At 41.7% G+C, this 27,640-nt stretch overlaps 1 protein-coding gene across 11 annotated transcripts in view; it reads left to right on the top strand.

Annotated features, from left to right (window-relative positions):
* The window catches only part of mctp1a (multiple C2 domains, transmembrane 1a), a 172,217-nt gene that overhangs the window by 129,804 nt on the left and 14,773 nt on the right, over positions 1-27,640 (top strand). For 8 of the 11 annotated variants that reach the window (XM_044025870.1, XM_044025862.1, XM_044025864.1 and 5 more), the window contains 2 exons: positions 5,319-5,375; positions 13,868-13,966. In XM_044025870.1, the coding sequence (XP_043881805.1) occupies positions 5,319-5,375; positions 13,868-13,966 (156 nt within the window). The remainder of the gene's footprint in view (positions 1-5,318; positions 5,376-13,867; positions 13,967-27,640) is intronic. The other 3 variants (XM_044025865.1, XM_044025863.1, XM_044025868.1) reach the window with 1 other exon arrangement.

Below are 27,640 nucleotides of genomic sequence, written 5' to 3'. Positions count from 1 at the left end.
TTGTGTCACAGAGGGAAAGCAGAATATGCAAATTCCATACAGTGTGTGACAATATTTTTATTTATTTTTTTTCCCTAACAACTGGTTCATCCGTCAGTATGTGCCGTAAGGGTTCAGTCACACGGGAAAATCTAAGATCCAGTCATTCCGGGCGTTCTTTTGGACTGGAATTTTAACAGGCCTCGTGCACTTCATCCGTCACAGAGCGACAGTAAATGACTGAGACAGATCTGGCTCTGTTAGGCTGAATGTAAATCTGTCCTGACGTTAAGATTACGATGACCAGACGCATCGCTTTTTTCTTTTCTTCTTCAGGATTGTCCTGCAGTTTTCAAGCTGGAATGTAAATGAAACACTGAAATGTTTGTGTTTTCAACATTCAACAACGCATTACAGTCGTCTAAGCCGGTCTAAGTATGGATTAAAATCTCAGTGTGATGCCGAGGAAGAAACGGTTTAGCTCGGGCAAGTTGGACTTGACCACGGAGCTAATCTGCACATCAAGTTTAAGATTGCTGTCGAGTCTTACACCAGGTTTGTCACTGTAGGTGTCAAAGTATCGACTTAAAGAACCCAGATCAACATGAACTTTGGAGGTCAAAGAGCAAACGACATGACCTGTGTCATCCGTGCGTTAATATCTGCAATGCACTCCATCACGACTATAGTATTAGATCTTTATCTCTCTCTCATCTCTGAATTTAACACTGAAATGGTCTGTCTGTGTGTGTGTGTGTGTGTGTGTGTGTGAGTCAGTTAACGTGCGGTCGCCAAGGCCGTTGCTATGGTCCGTGAGTCAAAGACGAGCGTCGCAGGCTGTGACGGTGGCAGCTCGTTCTTATAGAAGCTCTGAGTGTGTCTATGGTCAGCTGTCATGGTGAATTTTGAAGATCCTGTGACGTCCGAGGTGTTGACAAATGAGCAGGAAGTTGTGCTGATGTAATCCCGCCCCCATTTAATGAAGTCGTTTTAGTTTTGGAGGACATGGAAGCTTGTTTTTGACCCCCACAGAGTCCTCAAAACAACATTTTTATCCTAAGAGGTGTATGACACGGGCCATCTTGTGCCACCATGTTTTCTACAGAAGCCTAAATGGACAAACCAGTACAACAGTGTGTACTTAGTGGTTACTTCTCAATTCTTCTGTAATTCTCAATGATATCGTGTAGAAAGAACGTGGAGAGACAAGAGAGTAAAAGCAATAACAATGTTAACAAACAAAAGCCTTAAAATTAAAAAAAAAAAAAAAAATGAAATAAAGATGTTTGAATCATAACAATTTGGGAGATCTGAAAGTAAAACAGTTTAAGATCATAGTGATAAAAGAGATGACGTGCACTTCATGTAATCAATAAAGCCGTCTCACCATTACAGTCATGCAATCTGGACCTTTACGTCATTAAATACCTTTCATGTATAGGTCAAAGGTCAAATTTATTTACAAACGATAAACTCCAATCAGGAAAAACGAGTGTGACACATAAAATGATTTATTAAAAAATAAGAAATAAGGAAAAATATATAAAAGCTTAACTTTTTTTGTTTGTGCAGGGATCAGAGCCGAAACAGCAAAAAACTTAATTCTTGCAAATCAGCTTCTTTCTTTTTTTGCTCTCAAGGCCAAACAGACGCATTCATACAAACTCTCAATGTCATTGTACCCACTTATATTCTTTGCCCGTCTTTTATATTATTATCACTATCTTTGTGTGTGTTTATGGGGCCACGGTGTAATCTGTAGTAGCTTAAATCATCCCTGTATTATTTGAATAGGTCTGAATATGTTAATCCCCACCTCAGTAGATACTGAATTGTCAGGAGCTGCTCTGCGGGCAACATCGGCGCGACGTGATCCCGTTGAAGGCAGAGGCTTTGATGCTGCAGTCTTGTAATGATAGTAATTCAAACAACATGATAATGGAGGGGAGGGGGATAAGCAGAGCAATGATATCATACAGCAAATATAGAGGTGTAGATGGAAGAGGAGAGAAAGACAGAGAGATGTTGCACTGAGGTCATTTATATCCTCCCTCTGTGAGGCAGTCGTTTTCAGCGCGCACGTTTAGCCGCGGCAATCTTCAGGGCAGACGACACGTTCCGCGTCTCTTTATTTATTAATTTTACACAGTGTCTCATCGCGGGAAACACGACTTCTCTCCATAACCACGGGCGATGGGAGGGAGGGCGAGCAGAGCGGAGAGCGGAGGGAGACAAACGACTCTATCACTCTCTCTGTCTCTCTAGGTCATGCTTCCCCAGCGAGCGCATGCTCAAGCTTTGTTTAAAGTTGGTGCCAGCCGCGTTGTGGCAAAGCCTCTGTTTGGAAGAATCCGTTGTGTTTGTGTTTTGGCACGGGTGAAAAGGATTTTGGGGGAGGAACCGTGATGACTTTATAAGCAGTTATAGTTCATTTGTTTTTAAGAGGATTTTCTGTCTTACAGTATCACGTGAGAATGAGATACACTTCCCTCTCTGTGAAGTGCTTGGTATCAATGAAGAAATTTTTCAAACTGAAAATGACCGAGGGCCCAGTGAACTTCTAGTCTGGCCAGCAGGGGGGGTCGGGGGCCGGGGGCCGGGGGCCGGTGAAGTGAAAAAAGTCCAACAGTTTAGTTTAATTAACTGTTTAGTGAAATGAAAATGATATCTTGATAATCCATCGTGATGTTGCAGTTAAACAATATTTAATATTTACATTTCAAAGTAAAGTGTTTAGTCTGATACTGTTTATAGTGTTATAACATATTTATGAAGCAAAATGAATCTGTAAATAACAAAAAACAGACAGAAATGAAATGGAATCAAAACATTCAATCACAATAACATATAAAATAATATGATAAATATAAGATAATGTATTTTTTTAATTATTATTATAGTAAAACATATTGTACACATACTGTTGGTCAGTATGGTATGGCATACGTGGCATTCTTCTGTAGAATAAGATAAAAAGAAAAGAGTAAAAAATACTAATATAATGCACAGATTAATGATGCACTTTACAAAAGACTTGACTTTATTTAGTCCTTGGGCTCAAATGTGGGGCTTTAATAGCTCAAGTTTGTAGAAATCATCTGTGTGATGCAAGGTGCACATAGGGGGCGTGGCCTCAATAGCCCTGCAGTAAGTTGCGTACCTGTGAAAACCTTCATATTCAACTGTATTTACATCAAAAGTTCCCAACATTCAACTTTGAACTTTTTGAACTTTTTCAACACAAATTCCCAGAGCTGCGATCCAGTCACACAGGCAACAACTTTAGAAATAAAAAAAAACCAAAAAACTGCGACACACATGCACAGTATTGACTCTACCCTTTCAACTGTGCTGATCTGAACTCTTCTTTGTTTGTGTGGGAAGCTGCATTTACATAAGAGGCTTATGTCAGCCGCCACAAAGTTTCCCCCCTTATTCCGATGAAAAACAAAAAGGACAAAAGCCATTGTCTTGTTAAGTAATGATTTTTTTTGATTCCGCCAAACTAGTTTGTGCAGTTCTGGACGTGGTTAGGGGCTTGCGGTGATGCTGAGGCTGAACAAAGGTTCTGGTGGGTTTGGGGTGGGGGGTGACGGGGGTGACGCTGGTAACCCAATACGACAGCGAGAGCAGACGAGCGCTGAGGTTGATAACTGTACGGCTTATGATATTCATGTAAATATGGGGGCGTGACGATGTGACCTTGTGGCTTTGGCGTGTGACTGACACAAACACAGCATGTGAGGGTTGAACACGGCGATCCGTGGCGTCACCGTGTGTGTGTGGACCCTCGCGTGGGGAGTGTTCACAAAGACACAGTCAGTAGTTATCACTTTCAAAGCGCTGACCCAAGTGGATGTGAGTACTTCAGGGGCCGAGATAAATATTTATATATTTAATTATCCTTTAAAATGAAAATGAATCCCCATGTCCTGCTTTGAAATGCCGTAAAAAATGCCACACATGAAATAAACTTTTCTTTGGAATCACATAATATTTTTTACATATGTGCACACAGAATATGAACCCTTAACACCTAGGCCTCAAAATGTCTATGTTTCTGGACTTATTTTAACTATAAAAGGGCCAGAAAATGTCCTGTGAGCACATTAAAATAGAGTATTGACAATTTAAAATGAAAGAAAAGTCTTTGTTTTTATGTCCAAAAACAAGCAAACGCTCTCCTCTCCAGTGACAAAGACGCTGATTCGCCGGCTTCCTGCAACAGCCCGAGTGAAATGACCGCAATGACCACACGTCGGCTTTGACGTGCAACTTCTCAGCTTTCAGAAACCGTTGGAATTGTTCTCGCTGCGTAACTGCAGTGATGCGCTCGGTGTCAAGGATTCAGCAGCCTGAAAACAGCAAATGAAAGAGTTAACAAAGTCAAGTGGTGACGCGGCGCAGCTATGAAGGTCACTTCAACATCTGCTCACTTTCTCTTTATGTTCTCTTTATCCATTGTTCTGCTACACAGAACCCGGACTCATGTTTTGTGAATGTGAGACTATAAATTTGGCCTTAAAAAAAAGCTCATGACCTGAGATATACAGAATATGACCGTTTACATTTTCCCATAAAGCCTCGTCTCTACTGCGTTTCAAAGGCTACGTCTCACATGCCATTGTTTTGTTGTGCAGTATATTTATCCCTGTGTGCGTCTGTGGTTGTGAAACAGTTTTTCTCCGCACAGTGTGTTTTCGCGGCGTCTTGGGGGCTTCAGGGCTGCACACGCGGCAGCTCCCGTTTCATCGGTTGTGGACCACTGAAGCACATAGTTGCTGTTCTTTGTGACTTGTCTGTTCTGCAAAAGCGCTCTTTCTTTCTCCTTTTCTTTTCCCTCTCTGGTGGTGCATCGCTCTGCGAGAGAGGCCACAGAGATGATAGATGGATGAGCGCATAGAAATCCAGAGGTGGAGGTTAAGGAAGAGGTCAGAGGAGACTCGAGCACAATGAGAAGAAGAGTTGTGATGCCTTGTCACGCCGATTGGTAGATTTAAATGCCTTTGTGCGGCGTGATTTGAGTGCGTGAATAGACTTCAATCCTCAGCGTCGTCGGAAATTCAAAGCGGGAGCGTTTATTTCCAGAGGTTTCAACACAATCCAACAAAAGAAGGTTTCTAAAAATGAATTCAAAAACCGTTTTTTGAAGCCTGTGACATGTTTGCACACAGCTGCGCGATGTCTCCACACTCTCCTCACAGACAAACTTTAACTCGCCTCTTTGACTGCTCTGACGACGTTAACTCCGCGTTATCTCATGTTTTATCTGTGCATAAACATTTTTATTTACCATCTCCCTTTCTCTCCCCCCCCCCTTCTTGTGTCACAACTGTCAGCAAGCGGTGGAGGACCTGCTGGAGGACGAGGATGAGGATTTTGACAAAGATGACAAGGTAATTATGTGTCGTGTCACACACACACACACACACACACACACACACACACACACACACACACACTGCCTGAGGAAGGGTTGACACTGCTTCACAGACCGGAAACACAAACACAAAATGACTCTCTCCTCCCTCCTCCTCCTCCTCCTGCCTTCAGTTATTCCTGCTGCCTGAGGCACAAACACATGTACAAAGATTGTACAACCTTTTAACCTTCGGAAAAAAAGAAAAAAAGTTTTCTCTCTAGCACATTCCTTACCTTCTTTTTTCTCCCCCCATTGTGTCAGTCTTTTACTGTACTTTTTTTTTTTCTCTTTCCCTCCTTCATATAACGTTATGTTGAATTTATGTCACTAACATTGTCAGTTACCTGAGAACAGACACCCATATAAATGCTTAGTTAGGTATTTAGGTCCATTCACTGCTCCTTTATGTCCCAGTAAAACAGCATCTGTGCTTGTCCAGACACTATCGCGTGAACAACAGGTGGCTGCTTTACTGCCGCTCTGTGTTTGCACCGTCGGAAGAGCGGCTGAGACAAATGCCTTTGGATGGTGTGTGTGTGTGTAGGCGACGTTTATCCACCTTTAGCATCTGGGTTTTGGTGAAGCACAGAATGATTTCTGTCTAATTTCTGTCAGAGGTGTCAAACTGGGGGCCCGTGGACCTCCCCGTCCTTTGTCAACACAGTGACACATCAAGGTGATAAAATAATATATACATATATGTATATATATGTGTATATATATATCTCTCTATGTATATATGTATATATATATATATGTATATATATGTATATGTATATATATATATATATATATATATATATATATATATATATATATATATATATATATATATATATAAATATGTTATAATTTACTTGATTTCAGACTGAGCCACCTGTAACTTCAGATTATTATTATATCCGTGCGATATTGGCATAGTTCCCGGACTCGTGCATTGCTCAAGGGCTCTAAAGCGTGAAAACAGAGGCAAAATTTAGTTGTACCGAATTTCCCGAAACTTGGTAGGAAGATGTTGTAGACCAAGACGAACAAAAGTCGACCATTACCATGGGCTCAACTCAACAGGAAGTCGGCCATTTTGAATTTTTTCGTAATTCTTTTTAAATGAGCTAGACACATGATGTGGCACCATCATGTGTCAACAATCTGGTTTGCAAACAGTAGCAGTAATTGTTTTGGGGCCTTTGACCAGGAAATTTGATCAAGTATGAATTATTTTCTGCATGCAGGTCGCAGTGAACCTATACTCATGCAACTGTACGACTTCTCCGAAGCCTTTTCTCTGTTAAAGGGTCAAATGTGCAAGTAGGCATCAAAGTACAGATGGTCAAATAGTCATCCCGCCAGTAAGTCAGCCAGCCAGTCAGGGAATCAGTCAACAAGGATGAGCGCACAAAGATACGTGAGCATCACATCCTCTCCCACAGAGACGAGAGAGAGAAGTTTCATGGCTGTGGAGTTCCAAGGCTGAAATGTACAGGAGGAGGAGGAGGGAGGAGGAGGAGGAGGAGGAGGAGGAGGGAGCGCTGAGTGAAGATGTGCACCAGACACAGAACCTTGAACCATTTTCTTAACCCTTTCTTTATGCTTGCCCCTCACATCAGTGCATTTCCCAGTGACAAAAAAAGGAAAAGTACATAGCATTTGTAAAGCTGCAGATTATATGAAATACATTTTTTTTCTGCACTTTCATATTTAAATAAGGTGCCGCGGCTGCAGCTCGTGCAGCCACAGTCAGTCAGATTTCGTGCCAAACTGATTATTCCACATCAGAAGGCCTTGCTCTGTGCGCTCACACCGCACTGGGATGCTGGATAGTAAAGCTGCCACAAAGGCTACAATTTACCAACTCTGGCTTCACACATTTTGATCTATTGCTCCTCTCAGCTGTTAGCATTTCATTTGAGATGTGGGGAAAGTTGAAAGGGGAGGGGGCATTTTTCTTTTTATTCACCTACATCTCTCTCTCTCTCTCTCTCCTCCCCCCACTCTTCTTCTACCAGTCCCTCAATCGTGCCCTCTTTTTTGTAAAATGTAAAAAGATTTTTGGAAGAAAGTGAAAAAAAAAAAAAGTCTGAGATTAAAGTTAGAATTCTGAGAAAATAAATCATAAAAGTCTGAGATTAAAGTTCTAGTTCTAGAGATTAACGTCGCAATTCTGAGATAAAAGTCAGAAAAATCTGAGATTAAAGTCAGAATTCTAGAGATTAAAGTCAGAATTCTAGAGATTAAAGTCAGAATTCTGAGATAAAAGTCAGAAAAATCTGACATTAAAGTTCTAATTCTAGAGATTAACGTCGCAATTCTGAGATAAAAGTTAGAAAAGTCTGAGATTAAAGTCAGAACTCTTGACTTTTTTCTCAAAATTCTGTCTTTAACCTCAGAATTCACGCTGTTTTATTATTTTTCTTTCTTTCCATTTTTTTCTCCTTTCAATCTGGTGTTGGAGAACAGTGTTTTTAAGCCTTAACAAATTTGTCCTTGACATTAGATGTGGATATGAGGTAACTTAAGATTGTATAAGTATTAAGGATGGGTCAGGAGAGGCCTCTTTTATGGCACAGCGAGGTAAAAAAAAAGGAAAAAGAAAGGATTAATAAATGTGCCAAGTCCTCATTTTAATTGAACTTGAAGCATATGTTGCAAGTACATACAATCCATCCCAGATGTTTACTCTGACCATGTGCACAGCTCTTCCCAGTGCACCACAAGGCAGCTATTAGCTGGATAACCTTTGCTCCAGAGGCTAAATGGGGTATTACATGGCCAAAAAGTAGAGCACCTGTTTCTCATTGCAGGGAAAGGACCCCTTGCAGGCTTTTTTTGCCGTGGCTCACCACATGTGTTTCGACTTAACAGATTGTTGGGCAGACGCGAAAAGTCTCTTTCTTGTGAGCGAGCGCTGATATTAGTCACTTAATCTCAATGAAAGTCCAGCATCTAGACTAATTGATGGGGACGGGGCAGTTGTTAAAAGCCGAGCAGGCAGGCGGGCGCATGACAGGTGAAGGAATGTTGGACACTTTCACTCTTTACACTCTTCTCCTGCTGCTGCTCCCCCCCACTTCTACACATTATTGTGTGACCTTCAGTATATGGACTGCAGTTTGATTTCCATCACACACACACACACACACACACACACAAAGTCACACGTGCATCAAAAAAAAGAAGAAAAAAATGCCCCAGTTTTTAACCTCAATTTTCCATAAAACTAATTTTAAACATAGTGGCAATAGTTGCAGGTGCAGAACATTAGTGCAACACATAGATGGAAGATGGTAAGCCAAGAAAAATGCACACTCAGGATGAACATTTATATTTATATTCAAATTCTGCGGGAAAGATGTTTATATTATGATGATGATGTTTTCCATACTGTAGATTCAGATAACAGTAATGTGTTTTAATGTACATTAATCAAAGAATTGGTTTTACCTCCGCCAAATTGAAATATTTATAATTTATTCCATCTTTTTTTGAATGTTCTGAAATACATTTGATTCACTGCAGCTAAACACACTTCATTAATCTGATATCTGTCGCATGTTCCTAAAGGTAAAGAGCAATTTATAAAACCAGGAATGGAGTTTCACTCGTATAGTGTTTGTTTTGTGGCAGACATTTTTGACTTCCGATATAAGATAAAGGTATTTTTTAACATTTAAGTCATGAGCATCATGCACAATATTATACAAGTTGGATTAGTAAAGAAACATTTTATGCACCTAGATAGATAGATAGATAGATAGATAGATAGATAGAGATAGATAGATAGATAGATAGATAGATAGATAGATAGATAGATAGATAGATAGATAGATAGATAGATAGATAGATAGAGAGATAGATAGAGAGATTTATTCCTGGTCTTATAAATTGCTGTTTACCTTTAGGAACATGCGACAGATATCAGAGATGAATAAAAATAGACATATTTTCCATCAGATTAATCAGGTGTGTTTAGCTGCAGTGAATCAAATGTATTTTCAGAATATTCAAAAAAAGATGGAATAAATGACAAATATTTAAATTTGACAGATACAAAATACATAGAATAAAAATAGGATGAATAAATACAGTGAACTGTAGAGTGATGACCAGTGACAGTAGCAGCGGCAGGTATGATGGTATATAGGTTACAGTAAGTGCAGAAGACGGTCAGCAGCATGTTATACTGTACTATAAAACAATGTGAATGTAAAAAAAACAGCAGATGGGTGTGTTACGGTGCAGTTACAGCACAGGTAGTTGACAGAGTTCATGTTTTCCTCTGATATCACCTCTGCATAAAGTGAGATGAAGTGCATAACATTTATATTTTTCTTTTACTCTTTGAATTAAATTCTGTGTTCCAGTGCCTTTGTGCCTTTTCACTCCCTCCCAGTGCAGCTTGAAGTGACACTGAGACGCTGTGTGGTGCAGGTAGCAGCAGCAGCAGCAGCAGCAGCAGCAGCAGCAGCAGCAGCAGCAGCAGCAACTCAGTCCTATATTTACAGGCTTACTGTGGCTGCAGGGGCTTCACTGTGCAATGTAGCCTGTGATGTATCTCCTCACCTGTGTGTGTGGAACTGTCCAGAGCTGGCATGAGGCAATCACCTCAGGCCCCTGCATGGGTGCAACTGTTTCTGCGCTTGAATATGTTAGTATGAGCGTCCCGCTTGTGTGTGTAGTGGCTCAGATGCCTCCCAGAGGGGGAGCTTACTGGAAAAAGGGGAGAGTGTGTGTGTGTGTGTGAAGGGGAGAGAGAAAGAGAGAGAGGCTGAAAGAGTGAGGAGATTACCCTCACACGGTTGACTGGTCACTGAAGCGCTCGTGCTCCGCTCAGCTAGGCTCCACTAGCCTCAGGAGGACCTGACACCGATAAGATACACATTGCAATCATGTCCTGCTCACGGGCTTTCTGCTCAGTGCACTCCCTCTCTCTTTCTCTCTCTATGTCTATATATCTCTATCTCACACACACACACACACACACACACACACACGGACCTGCAGCAGTGGCCTCCTCGTCTCACTCATTTCCTTCTCCCCTCCCTCCCTCGTGTGCACAGCAGATAGCAGTGGATAAAAAGTTGACGACATTATTATTATTATTGCTTAAATCAAGTTATTTTTTTATAAACACAAATCTCAACGGGATCTCATTTTTTTTTTTGTCTTTAAGTTTGAGTCAAAACTTGAGATAATTATTCTCCCAGTGTTTTTGACCTTCTTTTAATGGTGTAATTAGCGATAATGGCCCCGTTCAGACCTTTCATTAGCATCGATCCTCAGTGATCCATTCGCATGAGGATAGCGCTAAGTACGACGGTTCACACCTGCCATTAAAATGCTGCCCGTGTCTCCTCCTGACCACATGAGACCAGACGTGGCTAATGTGGACATCACAGAAAAAAACCCTAATATGTGTCATGATTCTGACTGTTTTATCTGCGTCTGTGGTTCTGTCCGTGCGAAGTCAATCATAATACAGTCAATCTGAAATACAATCACCCAGAATAGACATGGAGCTATTGAAAGTGCTTGAATTTTGTGCAAGAAAGAAGTTAAGTTGATATTCAGGGAAATGTCTCCTTTGTTTGCTACGACGCCACCTACTGTTTCATGCCCTGCGTTGCTTGACATACGTCGACCAGGCCCACGCAGGACAAACATTGATTCACATGTCACTGTCCACTGTCTCTCTCCGCCGTTGATGTTAGATTCCGCGACATGTGCCGCGCGGCATGTGAGTGGACGTATACCAGGGCCTTTACAAGCTGTCCTCCCATCTTAAGCAGTGTCAGCACATTCGGTCCTTGAATTTGAGGGAATTAGAACCTGGAAAGTCCTTAAAAAGTCCTGGGTCTGGGTCATCATGTTTTCACCCAAACGCTGGTCCAGATTTGTTATTCTTATTCTTATTTTGAATCATTTTAAGGTCCTGCTGATGACTCCACTGTGTGTTTTAAACTGATGCTTCGCCGCCTTACTCCACTACATCTCTTTATCCTGACAGTCGATCCACCCGCCGCTAGTTTCCCCTGCAGGTTTTACTGATGTACACACAATCCTTGGGTCTCTGTCCAGTATATACATGTAACAGCAGGGGGTCTGCACACACACACACACACACACACACACACACACAGGGATATCCAGTTGTCATCCTGCAGGCCTCACAGTGTCTCTCTGTTGACTTTCTCTCCCCGTCTGTGTCACAGCTTCTGTGCTCGCTGTCGTCTGTGTACCATTAGCTAAGTGCCTCAAGTGCCGCGTGGCTCTCTGCTCCATGAAATGTTAAATAAGACTCGTACTTTAAGCTCAGTGTGAATATGGCTGCAGCGGTTTTGTGACTTTATCTCCAGTCAGCGAGCGGAGCTCTTCCCGAAGCCCCGGCTGCTCCTCTCGCTCGGCCCCAGTCACGATCGCTCAGATACCAACTTGCCTTAATGTAATTGGACTAAAAAGAGCACTGGGAATTAAAACAATGTTCTTTTGTGGGGACTGAAATGTTGTTGTGAGGAGACCGACCATTGAGCTTGTGATTGCAGAGGGGTTGTCCTCTGGTATGGGGTTTCTGCTGAGAGAAGGGAAGCGGCGGGAAGAGAAAGGAAAGTTTTGAACGTCTGTGTTCTTTTCTTCTCGCCGCCTGTGAAGGATGAAAAGCGTCACGCTGTAAAAGATGCTTTTGACTTTTCCGCCTCATTTTCCCCTCCCCGTCTCACTGTGTGTGTGTGTGTGTGTGTGTGTGTGTGTGTGTTTTCTCTCCGTAGTTCAGTAGAGACGCTGGTAGGAACTGCATTTTAATCATGTTTGGCTAATAGAGGGAGGAATGGAAACAAAGGAGGAGGGTGAAAGAGGCATGCAGGAGTATTGTCTCTCTGTGCAAAATACACTGCATTGTTTATTTGTCTTTCCTCCTTTTTTTGTTTTTGCACACACACACATCAGGTGGATCATCCCTCACATTTTTCTATTCCCCCCAGATACACATCTCTTTCTTTGTCTTTGGCTTCCCTGTCATTTCTCCTTCAGTCTCAGACTCTCTGCTTTTCTCCTGACACTTCTACTTTAACTCTGGCTTTTGTTATTTAAATGAAACTTTGGTGGGTTTTTGTGTGGGTCTTTTTCCCCCCTAGTTTTGGTCCACGTACCTGCAACGACTGTTTATATTACACTCAACATTGTCATTGTAGATGATCACTGGATTCTCCTCTGCATATTATTATCCGATTGAGCAAATATACAAACCTCAAATCTGTGCAGTTCATCGACTGTATATAGAAGTGGCCGTTAGTTGGTCTTAATGACTCGTTTCACGTCTTTAACTGAACACGATGTTGAATTCTATTGAAGGAAATAGACAATAAAGCTTGGCACACATGATTGGAAACCTGTGTGATTGACAGCTGGTGCCTAAAACTCAAGGCTTCATGATGGCACTACGTCCACTTTTATTTACAGTCCGTGGTCCAGTTTCCAGAACCTAAATGCACAATAAATGCTCCAATGCAGCTGTTTGGTATTCATTTTACGCCTGGAAAAGTGCATTGTCACTGTGAAATCTAATATATAATGTCTGCAGTGCATTTGGTGAGAGAGCTTTGCTGTCTATCTATAGTCTAGTTCAGCCATTCCCAAACTGCCGGGGCCCAAAATCTGAAAATCATAACTCTGATCTACACACAAGACTAGGAACAATAATTCCCATATGTACATATATATATGTGTGTGTGTGTATATCTGTATATATATGTGGTTATTACAGCTGGACTCCATGTCATATTTGAAAGTGCGTAATTATCCACGAACATGAACAACAATTTACGACTTAAAAATGATCAAATTAGCAGTGAGTGCAAATCCTGAAATGTTAGGCCTGTACACTGACCGGCTGACACTGGATACTTATTACATTAAATGTCACAATTTTGCTATTACCTGCTACACTAGGTCAGATAAAAGAATCATTTAAATGCCATGGCTTTGTTTTAATTACTGAAAATCAAACACATATTTATTCATATTTAACCCTTAGAACACAGTTTGAACGTACACTATACACAGAGGCTATAAGGATGTGCACTGCAGAGTTTCTTATATCTCTTTTTTTTTTCAATCTGATGGAAAAAAATAAATTTCCACCAACTGTATAAACACAGTTGGTTCATGGGTCATTTTTATGAACCAAAAGAAAAGAAAAAAACACTTCATTTTGTGACTTCTGCACGATTATTGCTACTTTTTGTCGCTCCTGAAAATGTGATAGGAAGTGAATCATAACGTTGACTCAACACTGAAGGTGAATGTCCTTAAACGGCCCACACTTTGGGAATCGCTGGTCTAGTCATAGTCGCCAGAAAACATCAACAACCAACAATCAACACCACGACCCCCCCCAGTTGTAAAAGGTTCTAACTTTTCACCTCAATGTCTGTGGGTTGTAAAGAGAAAATCTCACTGTAATTTATCCACAAGGACCGTAAACCAGGCCCGTGGGAGGACAGCTGTGATAAAAACCATATCCTCGAGGATATGTTGGCTTCCTGGCACTTTGAGTGGATACGGACCATGGTGGTAAGTGGGCATGTGTGTGGCTCCTGGGACTGGCGATGTGTGTCACTGTCGTCCGGGTTTTCCTATTCGCCCCATCGTCTGTCCAGCGGGCCTCGTGTCTGCCGTCCTGTCGGGGGTTTTGTTGTCCAGCACCTTGTTTCCTGTCCGCGTCTCAATTAACCCCCACGCACTGCACGCTCGGCCCCTCAGCCCTGACCCTCACCTCGAGGCCTCCCTCTCTGCCTGCTCTTTAAGGTGATGGTGAAAAAAAACTAAGCGGGGCTTCAGCTTCAGAGGGGGCTGCTTGTGTATTGTTTGTCTGACTTCTTTGTTATCACTTTAGACCTGTTACATTGTAACGACATGACTGTAACAGTGTGTCAACTCTGCTTTGCTTGTGGGACTTGTGGTGCAGTTCAAGGGCGACACTGGGGGAGTTTTCGCACTTGTTTTGAATATTTGAATAATATGTGAAGTGACAACAGCCATAAGGGAATAAAATCACATAGTTGTATGTTGTACCTTTTTTTTTTTTTAATGCCAAAAATACACTTTAAAATAGAGATAGTTTTTTTTCTCTTTCAGAGGTAAGAGTTCTTTTAACACTTTATAACCTTAACTGCGTTTATACGTGTAAATCTTATTCTATCTCATTCAAATCATTCTGATTGGAAATGACAAATTCCCTTTTTTTCATGGAGCAATTGTAGTTGTAGAAGAAGTTTTACTTTATCTTTATACTTTATTTCTTTATGGTAAATAAACACTGTTGTTGCTGCTCAGCCTGAGCTCAGTGTTCCTAACCTTTTCACCATTAAAACATTCTAGAGCTGCAACTAACAATTCCTGTCATAATCCATTAACCTGTCGATTATCTTTGTCAATTAATCAACTTGTTTGATCCATAAAATGTGGTTTCTTTGTTATATGGAGCAAAGAAACCAGAAAATATTCACATTTAAGAAGGTGAAACCTGTTTTAATCATTGAAAAAACACTCAAACTGACTCATTGATGCTCAAAATAGTTGATAAATTTCGTAATCTATTAATAATCTTGCCAGCCCTATACAGTCAAATTAATTAAATTAAAATGAACCCACTTTGAAATAAATTAAGCAATATTTGGATTGTATGTAGTTTTTGTTTATTGTGAATAGATTCACATATTTCAAACACAAATTTGTCAAGGCTTTTTAAAATTGTGTTTGACGTCGACATTGGATGTGACGCACAAAATGTTAAAACACTTTTTACTCTATAGGAGCCACTGCAGAGGGGCTGAAGAGCCACATGTGGCTCTAGAGCCACAGGTTGCAGACCCCTGGTTTAGGCTGTTGTAGTGAATGAATGTAGTGTCCTAAGAAGAATAGCTTGGCAAACCAGTGTGTGTGTCTGTGTCTGTGTGTGTGTGTGTGTGCGCGCGTACGCTTGTTCTAAATAGTTACTGCATAAACAGCCAAACGATTTCATATTATTAAAGCAAATCCCACCGCTCATTATGCTTAATGCACCAATATGTCTACTCCCTCTTCTGTTATTGTTCTATAGCACACACACACACACACACACACACACACACACACACACGTGCGGCTTAAGCAACTGAACTTTCTGACTGATGAACTATGCATCAAAGGATCATGACGAGTGCTCGTTGCACCGTAGGTGAGGAGCTCTTGTGTGAGACTCTCAACCAAACAGGATGTGGAAGATGGCAAACACACACACACACACACTTACACACACTCTCCTGGTCTCTCATTGGACAGAATGTGGAGCACAACACTTGACAGCGGTGTCGTCTGAATTTGAAAGTCAGACATGTAAGAAAGCAGCCGCCACCTTTTCTTTTAACAAGAGTCATAAATCAGTAATGAGCACAGAAAGGATGCATATTTTATTTACCTTTTTCTTTTCTTTTTTGAAGACGTGATCCCTTCACTTCATAGCGATGCACCCTCGCTCTGTCACTTGTTTTTTTTATTTTTATTTCTTTCTTTCCAAAACATAGTTTAAAACAGTGGCTTTTACAAGGGATATTATTCCATTTCACTCTCTGAACATGGATGTGTAATGTGGATGTGGTATAACTTTAAGTTTTATAGTGCGAGATAATGAGTCAGGTGTAATTTAACCCTCATTTTTAAAGTCATTATTTTGCTTGTTCTTCTATGCAAATTAAAAAAAATATTAATACATACACGTTAGTTCACGTAAGATATAAACTCTTAAAAAATCCACGTTTTAAATCTTTTCATTGTGAATTTTGAACTAAACGATGACTTTTGCAACATCTAACAAAAATGACTGTGTAGGTATGAGTCACATCTACTTTTTACTGCATCTTAAGTACATTTGTACTCAGGCCAAAGCAAATTAATCAGAGTTTGAGGTTGTGTAGCAGCATATGTTTGAAAGCGGTCCAGACAGAGACACACGGTAGGAGGAAGACAAAAAAGACAGACAGACAGACAGACAGACTGACATATGGAGGGGGAGATGAGCTGCAGCAGCTAAAACAGGCCAACAGAGGACAAGAGTAATGTTGTCCCATTCATCACAAACTGCCAAGCTGGAGCCCCGGAAAAGGACGGAGGAAGGAGAGAGCAGGAGCAGGGGAGCAGAGGTGAGGCTGGGTGGCATTCAGCAGGAGGTGAGGAATAAAAAAAGAGAGCAGAATTTGAGGGGTTTTAGTCATGAGAGAGAGAGTATGTGTCTTTTATTGCGTTGTGAGGACAAATTGTGGTTCAAAGCATCATTGTGAGGACATGTTGATGTTCTAAGGACATTTAAGCAGATTCCTTGTAACCTAAAAACCAGGTTTCAGGGTTTAAGTTATCTTTAAGTTGAGGTTAAAGTTAAAGTCTGCCCGGTACGACTAATGACTACAACAGTATAGACTAAATAAGCTGAATAACATCCTTGACTTCTATGCTGGCGTCCTCTACAACTATTATGGTGTTTTTTTTACGTTGACTTGAGTAAAAGTATCTTACCAGGAAATGACTGGTAGAAGTTGAAGTCACTTTTTTATAATATTACTTCAATAAAAGTCTTAAATTGTATGACATTTACTGTACCTAAGTATACGTTTTATAAGTTTTAGGAGGAAAAGTCAGGGGTAATGGTTGAGCCATGGTAGCTCAGTGGTAGGGTGAGTTGTCTTACAACTGGAAGGTCGTGGGTTCAATTCCTGGCTCTGCTAATCTACATGTGTCCCTGAGCAAATACTTGTGAATGAGTGATTGGCAAAACTCTAGTGTAAAGCAGCTCATCAAGACTAGAAAAGCTCTATATAAAGACATACCATAATACCAACTCTTCTTCTAATTTATTTGTTAGTAACGAGTAACAAAGATAGTTGGAGTAAAAGTTCACAGTTTATTTAGAAAATGTAGAAGTTGCTAGAAATGCAAATAAAGTAAAGCACAGATATGTGAATTTTGTACATACAGTAACAAAGTATTTGTATTTGTAACATTACAACACTATATTGGCCCAAGCACACACACAGTCGGTATATCAGATATCGTGCATCCCTAGTATAAGATTACACCTTTACTGGTTATGGTTTAGAATATGTCCAAATGAAAGTATATCAGTGCCGTGTCCTGACAAGAATAGCTACTCAAACCCGTGTGTGTGTGTGCGTTAGCGCTCGCACGACCGACCTTGAGTCTGATGGAGTCGTTGGTGTGGTGGAGGTGATGAGAGGCCCCAAAGGGAGAGGCCCCAAAGGGGACGGGAGGAAGATGATCAGTGGCAACCAACCTCCTGCCACCGAGACACATTAGAGACACGAGTGCACACACACAACACCAGAAAACCCTCCTCTTTAGAGGAAGCAGAGGTCAAACTGAAAATAAGTCACCACCTCTGCCTTTTATTTCCCTCTATCACTCTTTTTCTTTTTTACATACGTGTATATTTATCCTCGCTGTGGGACTCGCCTGGCTGAGGAGATTAATTAGCACCGGAGAGCGTTGTCTGCCTGGTCCACCTTCAGCTGACAAGTCTTAAGTGGAGTTTGACTTTGGTTTTTGTGGCAGCAAAACCTCCGCGTACGCGGGATTATCTCAGAGAAATCTCCATGTACATCACACACACACACACACACACAGACGTACATGTATACGTAGTCTTCTCACATTCATCCATTTGGACCTGTGGGAGTGGGATTCCCATTCATGTCTTTTACTATGGTCTTTGTGAGTGTGTGTGTGTGTGTGAGCTGCTTGATGAGGACCGTGAGGACATGCGGTGCATTTCAACACATATTTATTTTGTTTATGATACAAAAAAAAAAGCGTTGGAGGGAAAATAGAGATGTATTCCCCAAATTCATTAGTGGATTAGGTGTTGTATGGAATAAATTATTGAATAAAACAGCAGCCTGCATTTTCCACGCGACACTGGAAGAGTGCCAGAGTGTGTGGTGTTTTCAGAGGCCGAGTGGGAGAGTGGGGAGATGCTCTTTATGACCACTGGATCCACAAATAATAACTCTTAAATCCCACTGATTACTCTGTATAGGAGCCATGTCTCACTTTCTATTTGTGAGATTTCCCCCCCAAACCACTAGGGGGTTGTATTTAATTTCTTAGGTTCTGCCTGAGGCTGACACCGCACCGGCCCCGGGGGTCATGCTAGATTATTTGAGGTCACCTGTTGTTTTAGTCAGGTGTTGCTGATTGTGAGGGGCAAACAGTTTTCTACTGTGCTTGTGTTGGAAATGGAAAATAAGCATGTATAACAATACCTACCAGTAAACAATCAGCAGCCAGTAATGACACAGTACAGGACTTAGTTGCTACGCTATGTATTGCAGAATTTTCAAAAACGTGATAAAGGAAAAATGTTGTTTAGCAAATATTGGGAGTTCAAGGGAATTCCCAGTCCTCACAGCGAGAAGGTTGCTGCTCTGCGTCCTGGTCTGGGTCTCTCTGCGTGGAGTTTGCGTGTTCTCACTGTGAGTTTGTGGGTTTTTTCTGGGTTCTCCAGTTTTTGTCTCTGTGTCTCCCGCTGTTTGCTTTATTTGCTTGGTTCTGACGGGTTCTTGAAATCCTTGAAAGTTTGTGAATTTGAATACACATTTTCAAGGCCCTTGATAGCTTTTTTTGTCACTGAAAGTGCTTGAATTTTAACTAAAAAAGTTAATATTTAGGTAAATGTCTCCCTTGTTTGTCACGACGCCACCTACTGTTTAATTCCCTGCATTGCTTGATGTACGCAGACTAGGCCTATGCAGCACAAACGAGGAGTCCTAATTACTAGCAATGTTGTGGACACTGTCCACTGTCTCTCACCGACGTTGACATGACAACATTGAGCGAGTAATGCTAAGCAAGAGAGAGTGACAAAAACAAAAACTGACTTTTAGCACAGTGCCCCACGCGACCCTCGTGGAGGATAAAGCGGTAGAATATGGATGGATCGAGAGAAATAGGTTTGCGCCTATACTTGTCATTACGGTAGCCTTTAGGATGTCAGCGGAACAACCGTCCAATCACAGACAAGATTCACCAGCGTGTCACACGCTTGTGACGTCAGCTTCTCAGCAACATAATTCCTTAACGGTTGAATAACTGCCAGATATCGTAAGTGAAAGTTATCTTGGACAAAAAGGGGCAGAAGAAAGAAGCACTCACTAAATGAACATGATGGTCATAAGAAAATCAAGCGTGTGGAAGAACATAATGTATGTAGCCTTCAGTTAGCATCAACACCCAAAAGACACTGAGTTGTTAAAATTTTGAAGCCACAACACAAACACCGCTGTGAGGAAACTCCACAGCATTGAGCAGCTGAAGAGCTGCAGGTGAGCAGGTGATGATGAAGAACAGGTGTGTGTCATCAGCCAGCGTTAAGCTGCTTCTGCAAACTCTCAGAGAACTAAGGCTGCTGCATTTATACTGGATAGTGCCAGTGACCCATTTCTGATCTTTTTCCTCCCATGTGGCACAAATTATATATGAATGTATAAGCAGGAAAGAAGAGCACATGGATTCTGGTATCGTCAGATCAGTTTCAAGACTCAGTTATAAATAAATCCGATATATGTACATTTGCTTCAGTCATCTAAAAATGTCACAGTAAATATCCACGATCGAATATCCCAACTCCCTTTTGACCGGTGAAATGGAAAACAAGGCTGCAGTGTAAATGCAGCCTAATAATCCACCGAGTGAAACAGTTTGGTATGTATGTTTCTTGCATTTCCATTTGGAAATTATTACCAAAATAGCACCGAAATTCTTTGGGGTACCAGAGTAAAATGGTACGGTATGATCCGGTTGAAGCTAGACCGGCTCCACCCAAGACAGTCAACTGTTGTTTTTCTGAGACAATCCGAGCTGGATCTCCTCCATTGTTGTCCGCTGTGTCGCATTCGATGTAGTTTACGTATGTCGCTACGTATCTCGTTGACACGGCCATCGGGCACAGCCCACACCACTCCTACCAAGTAAAGATACTGTTCTCAGTTGAAACGCAAGCCTGACCCAGGGCTTCACCGCTCCAAACTGTACCAAACCGAGCCATACCATGATGGAAACACGGCACGAGAGACGGGTAAAACCACATATGACATGATGGATCATGACAAGTCGACACTTATGAAGGATTGGATCACGATTACTGCCAAATTATCCATCAATCAGTCCAACACATGTCCGTCTCTCTGTCAATACTGAACGTGTCTGGTTTGCTTTGTTTGAACGTTTCATAGTTATCACTCATGTGTTAGTAGCTGCTAGCCTGACTTGAATGTCGCCAGTTGATGTTAACGAACACAAGAGATGCTAATCCTTATGCCGTATTTATGATTCTGTCTTTCCTGATACTCACGCAGGCTTTGGAAACGGGATTTGCGTCGCCCTTAAATCGCTCACTCAACACCCCTTGCCTTTTCCTCCCCCCTTTTTTTGGGCTAAAAAATGGTGAGGAATACCCGACACACACACGCACACATTTACAATATCAACAAGAACGTGTTCGGACGCCCTTTGGGAGCCACATATTAGCATCCTGTCACATTTTATTTGACATTTCAATTTTTACTGTGCTGCCAGAGCGAGTGAGGAAAAAAGGGAAAAACAAAGACAAACAGGTGCAATTTTAGCACAACAGCAATGAGCAGAAGCCAGTAGGGGCTCGGACTCATTTTTGTGGTGTGATGGGATGTATGCTGCTACAATATAACTGTTAGGTTTATCATTTTTATGGGGTAACCCAGCAGGGAGAACAATGCCAATGGAGGTTAAAATGCTCTCAAATGGCTCTCTCTATTTCTACCTAGTAGATATAGGACAGATATTTGAGTCTATCCTAACAGGCTCAAGTCCTCAGTGACCTCTCTCTTGTTTAGCTCTAGGCCTTAGGTCAGTAAAGAACAAACTGTCTTTGCAAAGTTTACAACTGCTCACTTAGATGTACTCCGCCGTGACGCGGCTACCTCTCTGAGAGAGAAATGGAGCAGTTGAGTACACAGAGGCGTCGTGAATCGTTCCTTTGTTAAATATTTAATCGAGTGTTGTTTACCACAATTTACCAGCAAGTGCATTGTGGTTAGCCTGAGTGGGCTGTTTCTGCACGTGTGACTTTATCTTGTTTCACTAGTTGTGTTTCCGTTACATCCATCCGTTCATCCATCTTCTACCGCTTATCCAAGGTCGGGTCTCAGGGGGTAGCAGCTTGAGCAGAAAAGGCCAGACTTCCCTCTCCCCGGCCACTTCGTCCAGCTCTTCCGGGGCAATCCCGAGGGGTTTCCCAGGCCGGCCGAGAGACATAGTCCCTCCAGCAAGTCCTGGGTCTTCCCCAAGGCCTCCTCACAGTGGTACGTGCCCGGAACACCTGAGCAGGGAGGTGTCCGGGAGGGCATCCTAACCAGATGCCCTCTAGATGCGGAGGAGCAGCGGTTCTACTCTAAGCCCCTCCCAGATGACCAAGCTTCTAAGGGAGAGCCTAGCACATTTCGGCCGCTTGTATCCACGATCTCGTTCTTTCAGTCACTACCCACAGCTCGTGACCATAGGTGAGGCTAGGAACGTAGATCGACTGTAAAACAAGAGTTTCCATCACTGTTTTCCGCAAAACAAAAACACAATTGCTACTTGCAAGTGTTTCCATTGAAGGGTGTTTTGTGTATGAGCCACAATTGCCATGAAGTCTAGTCTCGCGGGACGAGATTTTACGAGGAAAACGGGATGATGTGAGGCTCCGCTTTGAGGAAGATGGCCGAAAGCATTTTGCGTTTCCATGGTTCTGGGTATTTGAGAGGGGGCAATGGAGACACAACTACTGTGGCTTGTTTCCTTTCTAACTCATGCTTACAACTCACACCAGTTTACCACCTCCACCAATGAGAGAACTCCCATGATGCAGCCTGTTCTACACACTTTTAAACGAGCTAAGGTATTAGCATGGCTGAGATTTTACGTCAAACCACACTTGTCCAGAAGAATGACGCAAACCTTAAGACATCATGATCAAACAAGGTATCTATATTGTCCTTAAAAGATAGTTACAACATGCAACTTTGTGCCTTAAACATTTCTATCAATAAAGAGATTCCTTCTCAAATGATAAAGCATTGAAAAGTCAAATTAAAAAGAGACAAATGTCTCTTTTTAATTTGAGGCCGTTTATTTACTCCAAACAGAGGCAGAATAATAACACCAACAACAAAAACTATAAAAACTTACACACTGTAGCTTTAAGTATAATTAATGATGTTGTCCAGAGTAGACAGCTGTACTTTTATACAGTTTTAACCACTGACATCTAAACTGTAACAAATTAAGTTAAAACAGTCTTACATTCAGTTGTATTTGATCTTTCTTGTGTTATCTGTGTTGGTTGTCTTTTGTAGATTCTTACCTAGTGTGTTTGAGTGTTTTATTTAGTATTTTTCTCCATTTATGCACCTTTGTTTAACCGTCTTTGTTAGTTTTCTGCTGGTCTGATTGTGAGCTCCACCCCTGATTGGATTCACCTGTGTCTAATGAGTTTCACCTGGGTCCTGTGTATATAATCTCCCTGCTCCCTGCACTTTCTGTTTGTCTCTTGGGGTTCACTGTTGTGTCATGTTTCATGTCTTAGCTGTTAATGCTTTCAGTTGCTTTTAGGGGTGTTTTTAGGATTATTTTCTCAATGAATCGAGTACTTGAGAAAGTGTTTGTCAGTGTTTCTCAAACCTAGAAATGATGATGTTCTCAAAAGTCTTGTTTTGTCCACAAACCAAAATGATTTGTTCTGTGGATCAAATAAACCCGAACATTTGAGAATCTGACAAATCAGCTCTAGTTGCTTTTAAATGTTTGTACTTTTTGATTTTGTTACTTAAACCCTCAAGTGTTTTAAGTCTTACCATGATGACATTTTCATGAGAAACTCCTCATTCATCCCTAAATCTCTAAAGTTTGTTTACTGGTTTTTAACAGTTCTTAACAAGAGAACTAACTCCAAACATACATGCACATAAAGAGAAAAAAGAAAGGGGGGGATTTAAAAAAACTGTTGGTGGAACACCACAAATGCAAAAAGAAAATGTTCATGGATCCGCATGTATAGAATACAGTTAATCCATTTGATACTATTTAATCAAACTAATGAGGGGATCTCAGATTTTCTGGGGAAGTCCCTCTCACTTTGTCTGCAAAGTCCGCAGCATCCGTTTCCCGCTCAACTCGCCCTCATTTTAGTTTCTGCTCACGCCCCTAATCGCTGTTCAAGACGTAAATATCAAATATGTTTAATACTTGAGGATTTGAAACGGGGTCGACTATGTCTGATGATATTAAAATGACCTCTCAGAGGGCACACACGACTGTCAGAAAGGCCCCAGATTGGGACCTAAATCTGGCCCTTTATCCTCTATACATACTCACCACTCTCAGTGTGATGTAAGCTGTGTAGCAGCATCCATCAGAACACTGTTGTCAGAAGTGTCCAGGATGTGTAGTGGACTTTGTAATTAGAACTCAAGCCAAGTCAAAGAGAGAGAGAGGCCTTAGCGATTTAACTTTATTAGCCTCGCCTTCAGGTCTCCAAACAAACCCACTTAGTTTCCCTGACAGACACACAGAGAGACAGCTGGACACACAGGCCTCCAGGCTCCTGTAAACACTCAGTTCCTGGTTCTGGGTGGGACTGGAAGTCGGTCCGGACCCAAAAAACCCCAAAACAAAACATGCATGTTCTCATAATAAAACCTAACATGGGATCATGGTTAACGCATACACGTTTGTCAACAAACCACAGAAAGCACGAGCAAACTGAGCTCTGCCTTTACTTTACAGGATTAATGATAGGATACAGTTTTCTTAAAGGACGTGTAAATCTGCTCTTGTGAAATAAGCAATGGTGACGAGTCATTTAATATCAATACTACTTGTGTTTTTATTGCATCTTAAAATTTGAAAATTGTACAAACAAACCAATAAATATCTGGGTGATAACATATGGATGATACGTTCAATTTCCTGCAATTAACTTTCCTTTAATGCTACACACTGGACCTTTAAGTAAATCAGCAGACTGTGCTGCATTCTCTTCATTTTAATTATTTAAAGCTTAACGCTTTAAAATGTCTGCTGCAAAAACTTTCTCTTTTTGTTGATTAGCCTTGTGAGCGGAGTCGGCCTATAAGGCATAAGTGAATGAGGCAGCCCCCAAAAACATTTATATATCTAGATAGTGTTGAGTAATTTGGTTTTATTTTGCAGTTGAAGATTTGCTCATTTAGTGCACATTTGCACATCTGCTCTAAGTTTTAAAAACCAAGGTCATTAAACTGGTTTTACTTGTTTAATTGCCGTCACTGGAAGAGTCATGAGCAAGACGTCCGACGCAAGAATCAAACCAAACAATGCCGAACTGTAGAGCAACTGAAGTGATTGTAATGATTCAGTTACACCGAAAACGACTCTTTAGTCGAGCTGTGCCGTGCTGAGGCGAGGCGGGATGATGTAGTGGAAATGTGCCATTAGTGCTTCACTTTGAATACCAACTATTTTATGTTTAAAAACAAAAGTGACTATAAATCTAATCAAATCATAGTGTTACATATGTATCAATAGTCATGCACAGGTGGTGGAAGGGGCCCCCCCAAAATCTAATTCTTCCCAGGGCCCCATAAAGGCTTGGGCCGCCCCTGCTTGTGCAGGCAGTGACTAATGAAAGTGCCTGTCACGAGCGTGAATGCCCTGTTTTTTGTTTTTTTTTTTCCTTTCCTCATATTTCTGCATCAGGTCCATCAATCAGCGGTGACGTTACAGTCCACAACAAATTTGTTCACTGTGAAAGGAAGTGCTTGTAAAAGTCAAAGGCCCTCACTGTCTAATGTGTGTCAGGATGAAATATTGTTTGTGGAGTCACACAGCAAGACCAGGTGTGCACATCAACCTTATCTAATAGCTGTAGGGTGTGTGTGTTTTGTGCATATTAGGTTGCATTATAAGAACAGGTTGCCTGGCTCCATATGTGCACAGTGTGCGGGGAAGCTGGGAAAACAAGGCTCTCCGTGGCCCTCTGTGTTATTGCTACCTCCCGCCTCCCAGAGTCCTGTTTGAAGACAGGAAATAGGAGTCAGACCACAGTCCGAGGGGCATGTGGCAATGGTTTATACTCCGACGACCTCTGACTTATCCTCTCCACCCCCGCCTGCTCTCTCACACCACTCCCCTGGCCCTCAAACACTTTCCCCTGAGTCCAAAAATAAAATGACCCGGCCCGGCCCGGCTCGGCTCGGCCTGACCCAGCACAATGAACCCTGCGTTCTGAGATTTGTTTGAGCGGGGCAATGCAAAACAGATGGACTCTAAAGGAAAGGCGAGATGGAGGAAGAAAGAAAGGGAGTCTTGTAAAATATTTGCGAAGAAAAATAACCCAGGGACTCTGCCTAATTATATCTATTTGTCTTGTGTGGTTTTGCTGGGGAGGCCATGTGGTCGCCACGACTGCTCCACGGTTCATTTCTCATATTATCTGATCTGGGATGGAGAGCAAAAAAGAAGCTGGTGGATTGGGACTCAGTGGGAGGGTTGTGGTGAGGAGGAGGGGAGGCGGCGGAGGGGTGATATCCTCCGAGGTCCTGGAGGTTTCAGGTTTTCGATTCCTTTACTGTCTTCTTTGGTTACAATGACAAGGATTAGTCTGAGTTTTTATTTCTCCTGTTTCCCTCCTTCATCAATAACCCAGCCACATTTATACTGCACATGTTATTTTCTCTGTCAAAAGAAAAGCACTGTTGATGACCAAGCATGGTTTTACCATCATCCTGAGGTTTCTCTTTAACTCTTCCTAGTTGTGTTTTAACTTTTTGTATTTCTCTGGATTTAATCAAACAGCTTCATAAAGACTTTAAGCATAAATCTAGACACAAATAGTGGTTTTCAAACTTTTTTTTATATCAAGTACCACTTGAGAAAATATTGAACTCTCAAACTACAGACTTTTTACACGAGGCAGATATATTCCCAATACTCTCGTCATCCTCCTCTTCCTCACATACATACTTCACACACTGGTATAGAGAAGTTAGATTAAGATGGAGCGAGAGATAAGGGGACAGCTCCAGAACAGTATTTCTGATTTGCCTACAAGTACCACCAGAGGAAGCTTGTGTACCACTGGTGATACATGTACCACCGATTGAGAACCATTGGGTCCAGATTCTAGGGTATGATGGTAGATATAAAATAAGTGCTTTTATCCAAAGTCAAAACATTGTCGAGCATTGTTGCCACAGAACATTTGGCTCATTTCTGCGTGTCGGTGAAAGTGTGTCTGCTCCGAGAGTCAGCAGAGTCGCGACAGCATCTAATTATGACATGATTAGAGAATATTTAAGCAACAATAGACAACCCTCATGTGCAGGATGAAGAGGTAGACAATGGATGGATGTTTTACAGATTATACTCTTTAAAAGACAACGTGTAAGAAGGAGAGAGAGCTATAACTTGGCTGACGCCTCCTCTGAATCCTCCTCTTTTTGAGAGGGGTTGTGTGGCTTTTTTAAGGTTTGGTAACATTAAGTATTTCTGATCCATCTGTCGTTTGGTAACCTGGGTGACAATGTGCTATGAGCTGCATTATTTGGCAAAGTTGGTAGGGGGCGCATCAAGACAAAACAGGAGACTGAAATATTAGTACCTTTTTTGTTATCAGTGAAGTTATTCATGCTGGATGCTCTTTCTGATGCAACCCTCCCATTTATCCAGGCTTGGGACCGGCACTAGATGTGGCCCCCCCTGTGGCTGTGGTCAATTTAGAATGTCCAATTAACAATGAGCAATGGGGATTGGGTACCTTGCTCAGGGGTAACGCAGCCCTTGACCTGGCGGTGACTCGAACAGGCAACCCTTTTGTCACAAGCCCAAGTTCCCTTTCCACTTGGCTATGGGCCGCCCCCTCCATCAGTGAAGATATTCTAAATGAACATGTTTCCTCGGTCTGTGGTGCTCACATTTTATAGCTTAATACAATAAATACCTGAGACAACGTGCCTTTAAGTCATGAGTCAGCAACGTAAGGAAGGAGCATATCCGTTCAGTCAGGGAGAGAATACGTCGCTGATGTGATTTTGTGCTTGAACTTGATTTTCTTATAAAATATTTCACTTCCTACTGCCATATTTTAAACTGTCTTACAGTGATAGTACCACTGGACAGTGGACACACTGTATGTTATGGCTT

This window comes from Solea senegalensis, linkage group LG5, assembly GCF_019176455.1.
Source record: "Solea senegalensis isolate Sse05_10M linkage group LG5, IFAPA_SoseM_1, whole genome shotgun sequence".
Taxonomy (NCBI): Eukaryota; Metazoa; Chordata; class Actinopteri; order Pleuronectiformes; family Soleidae; genus Solea; species Solea senegalensis.
This window is presented reverse-complemented; position numbering and strand designations above follow the sequence as displayed.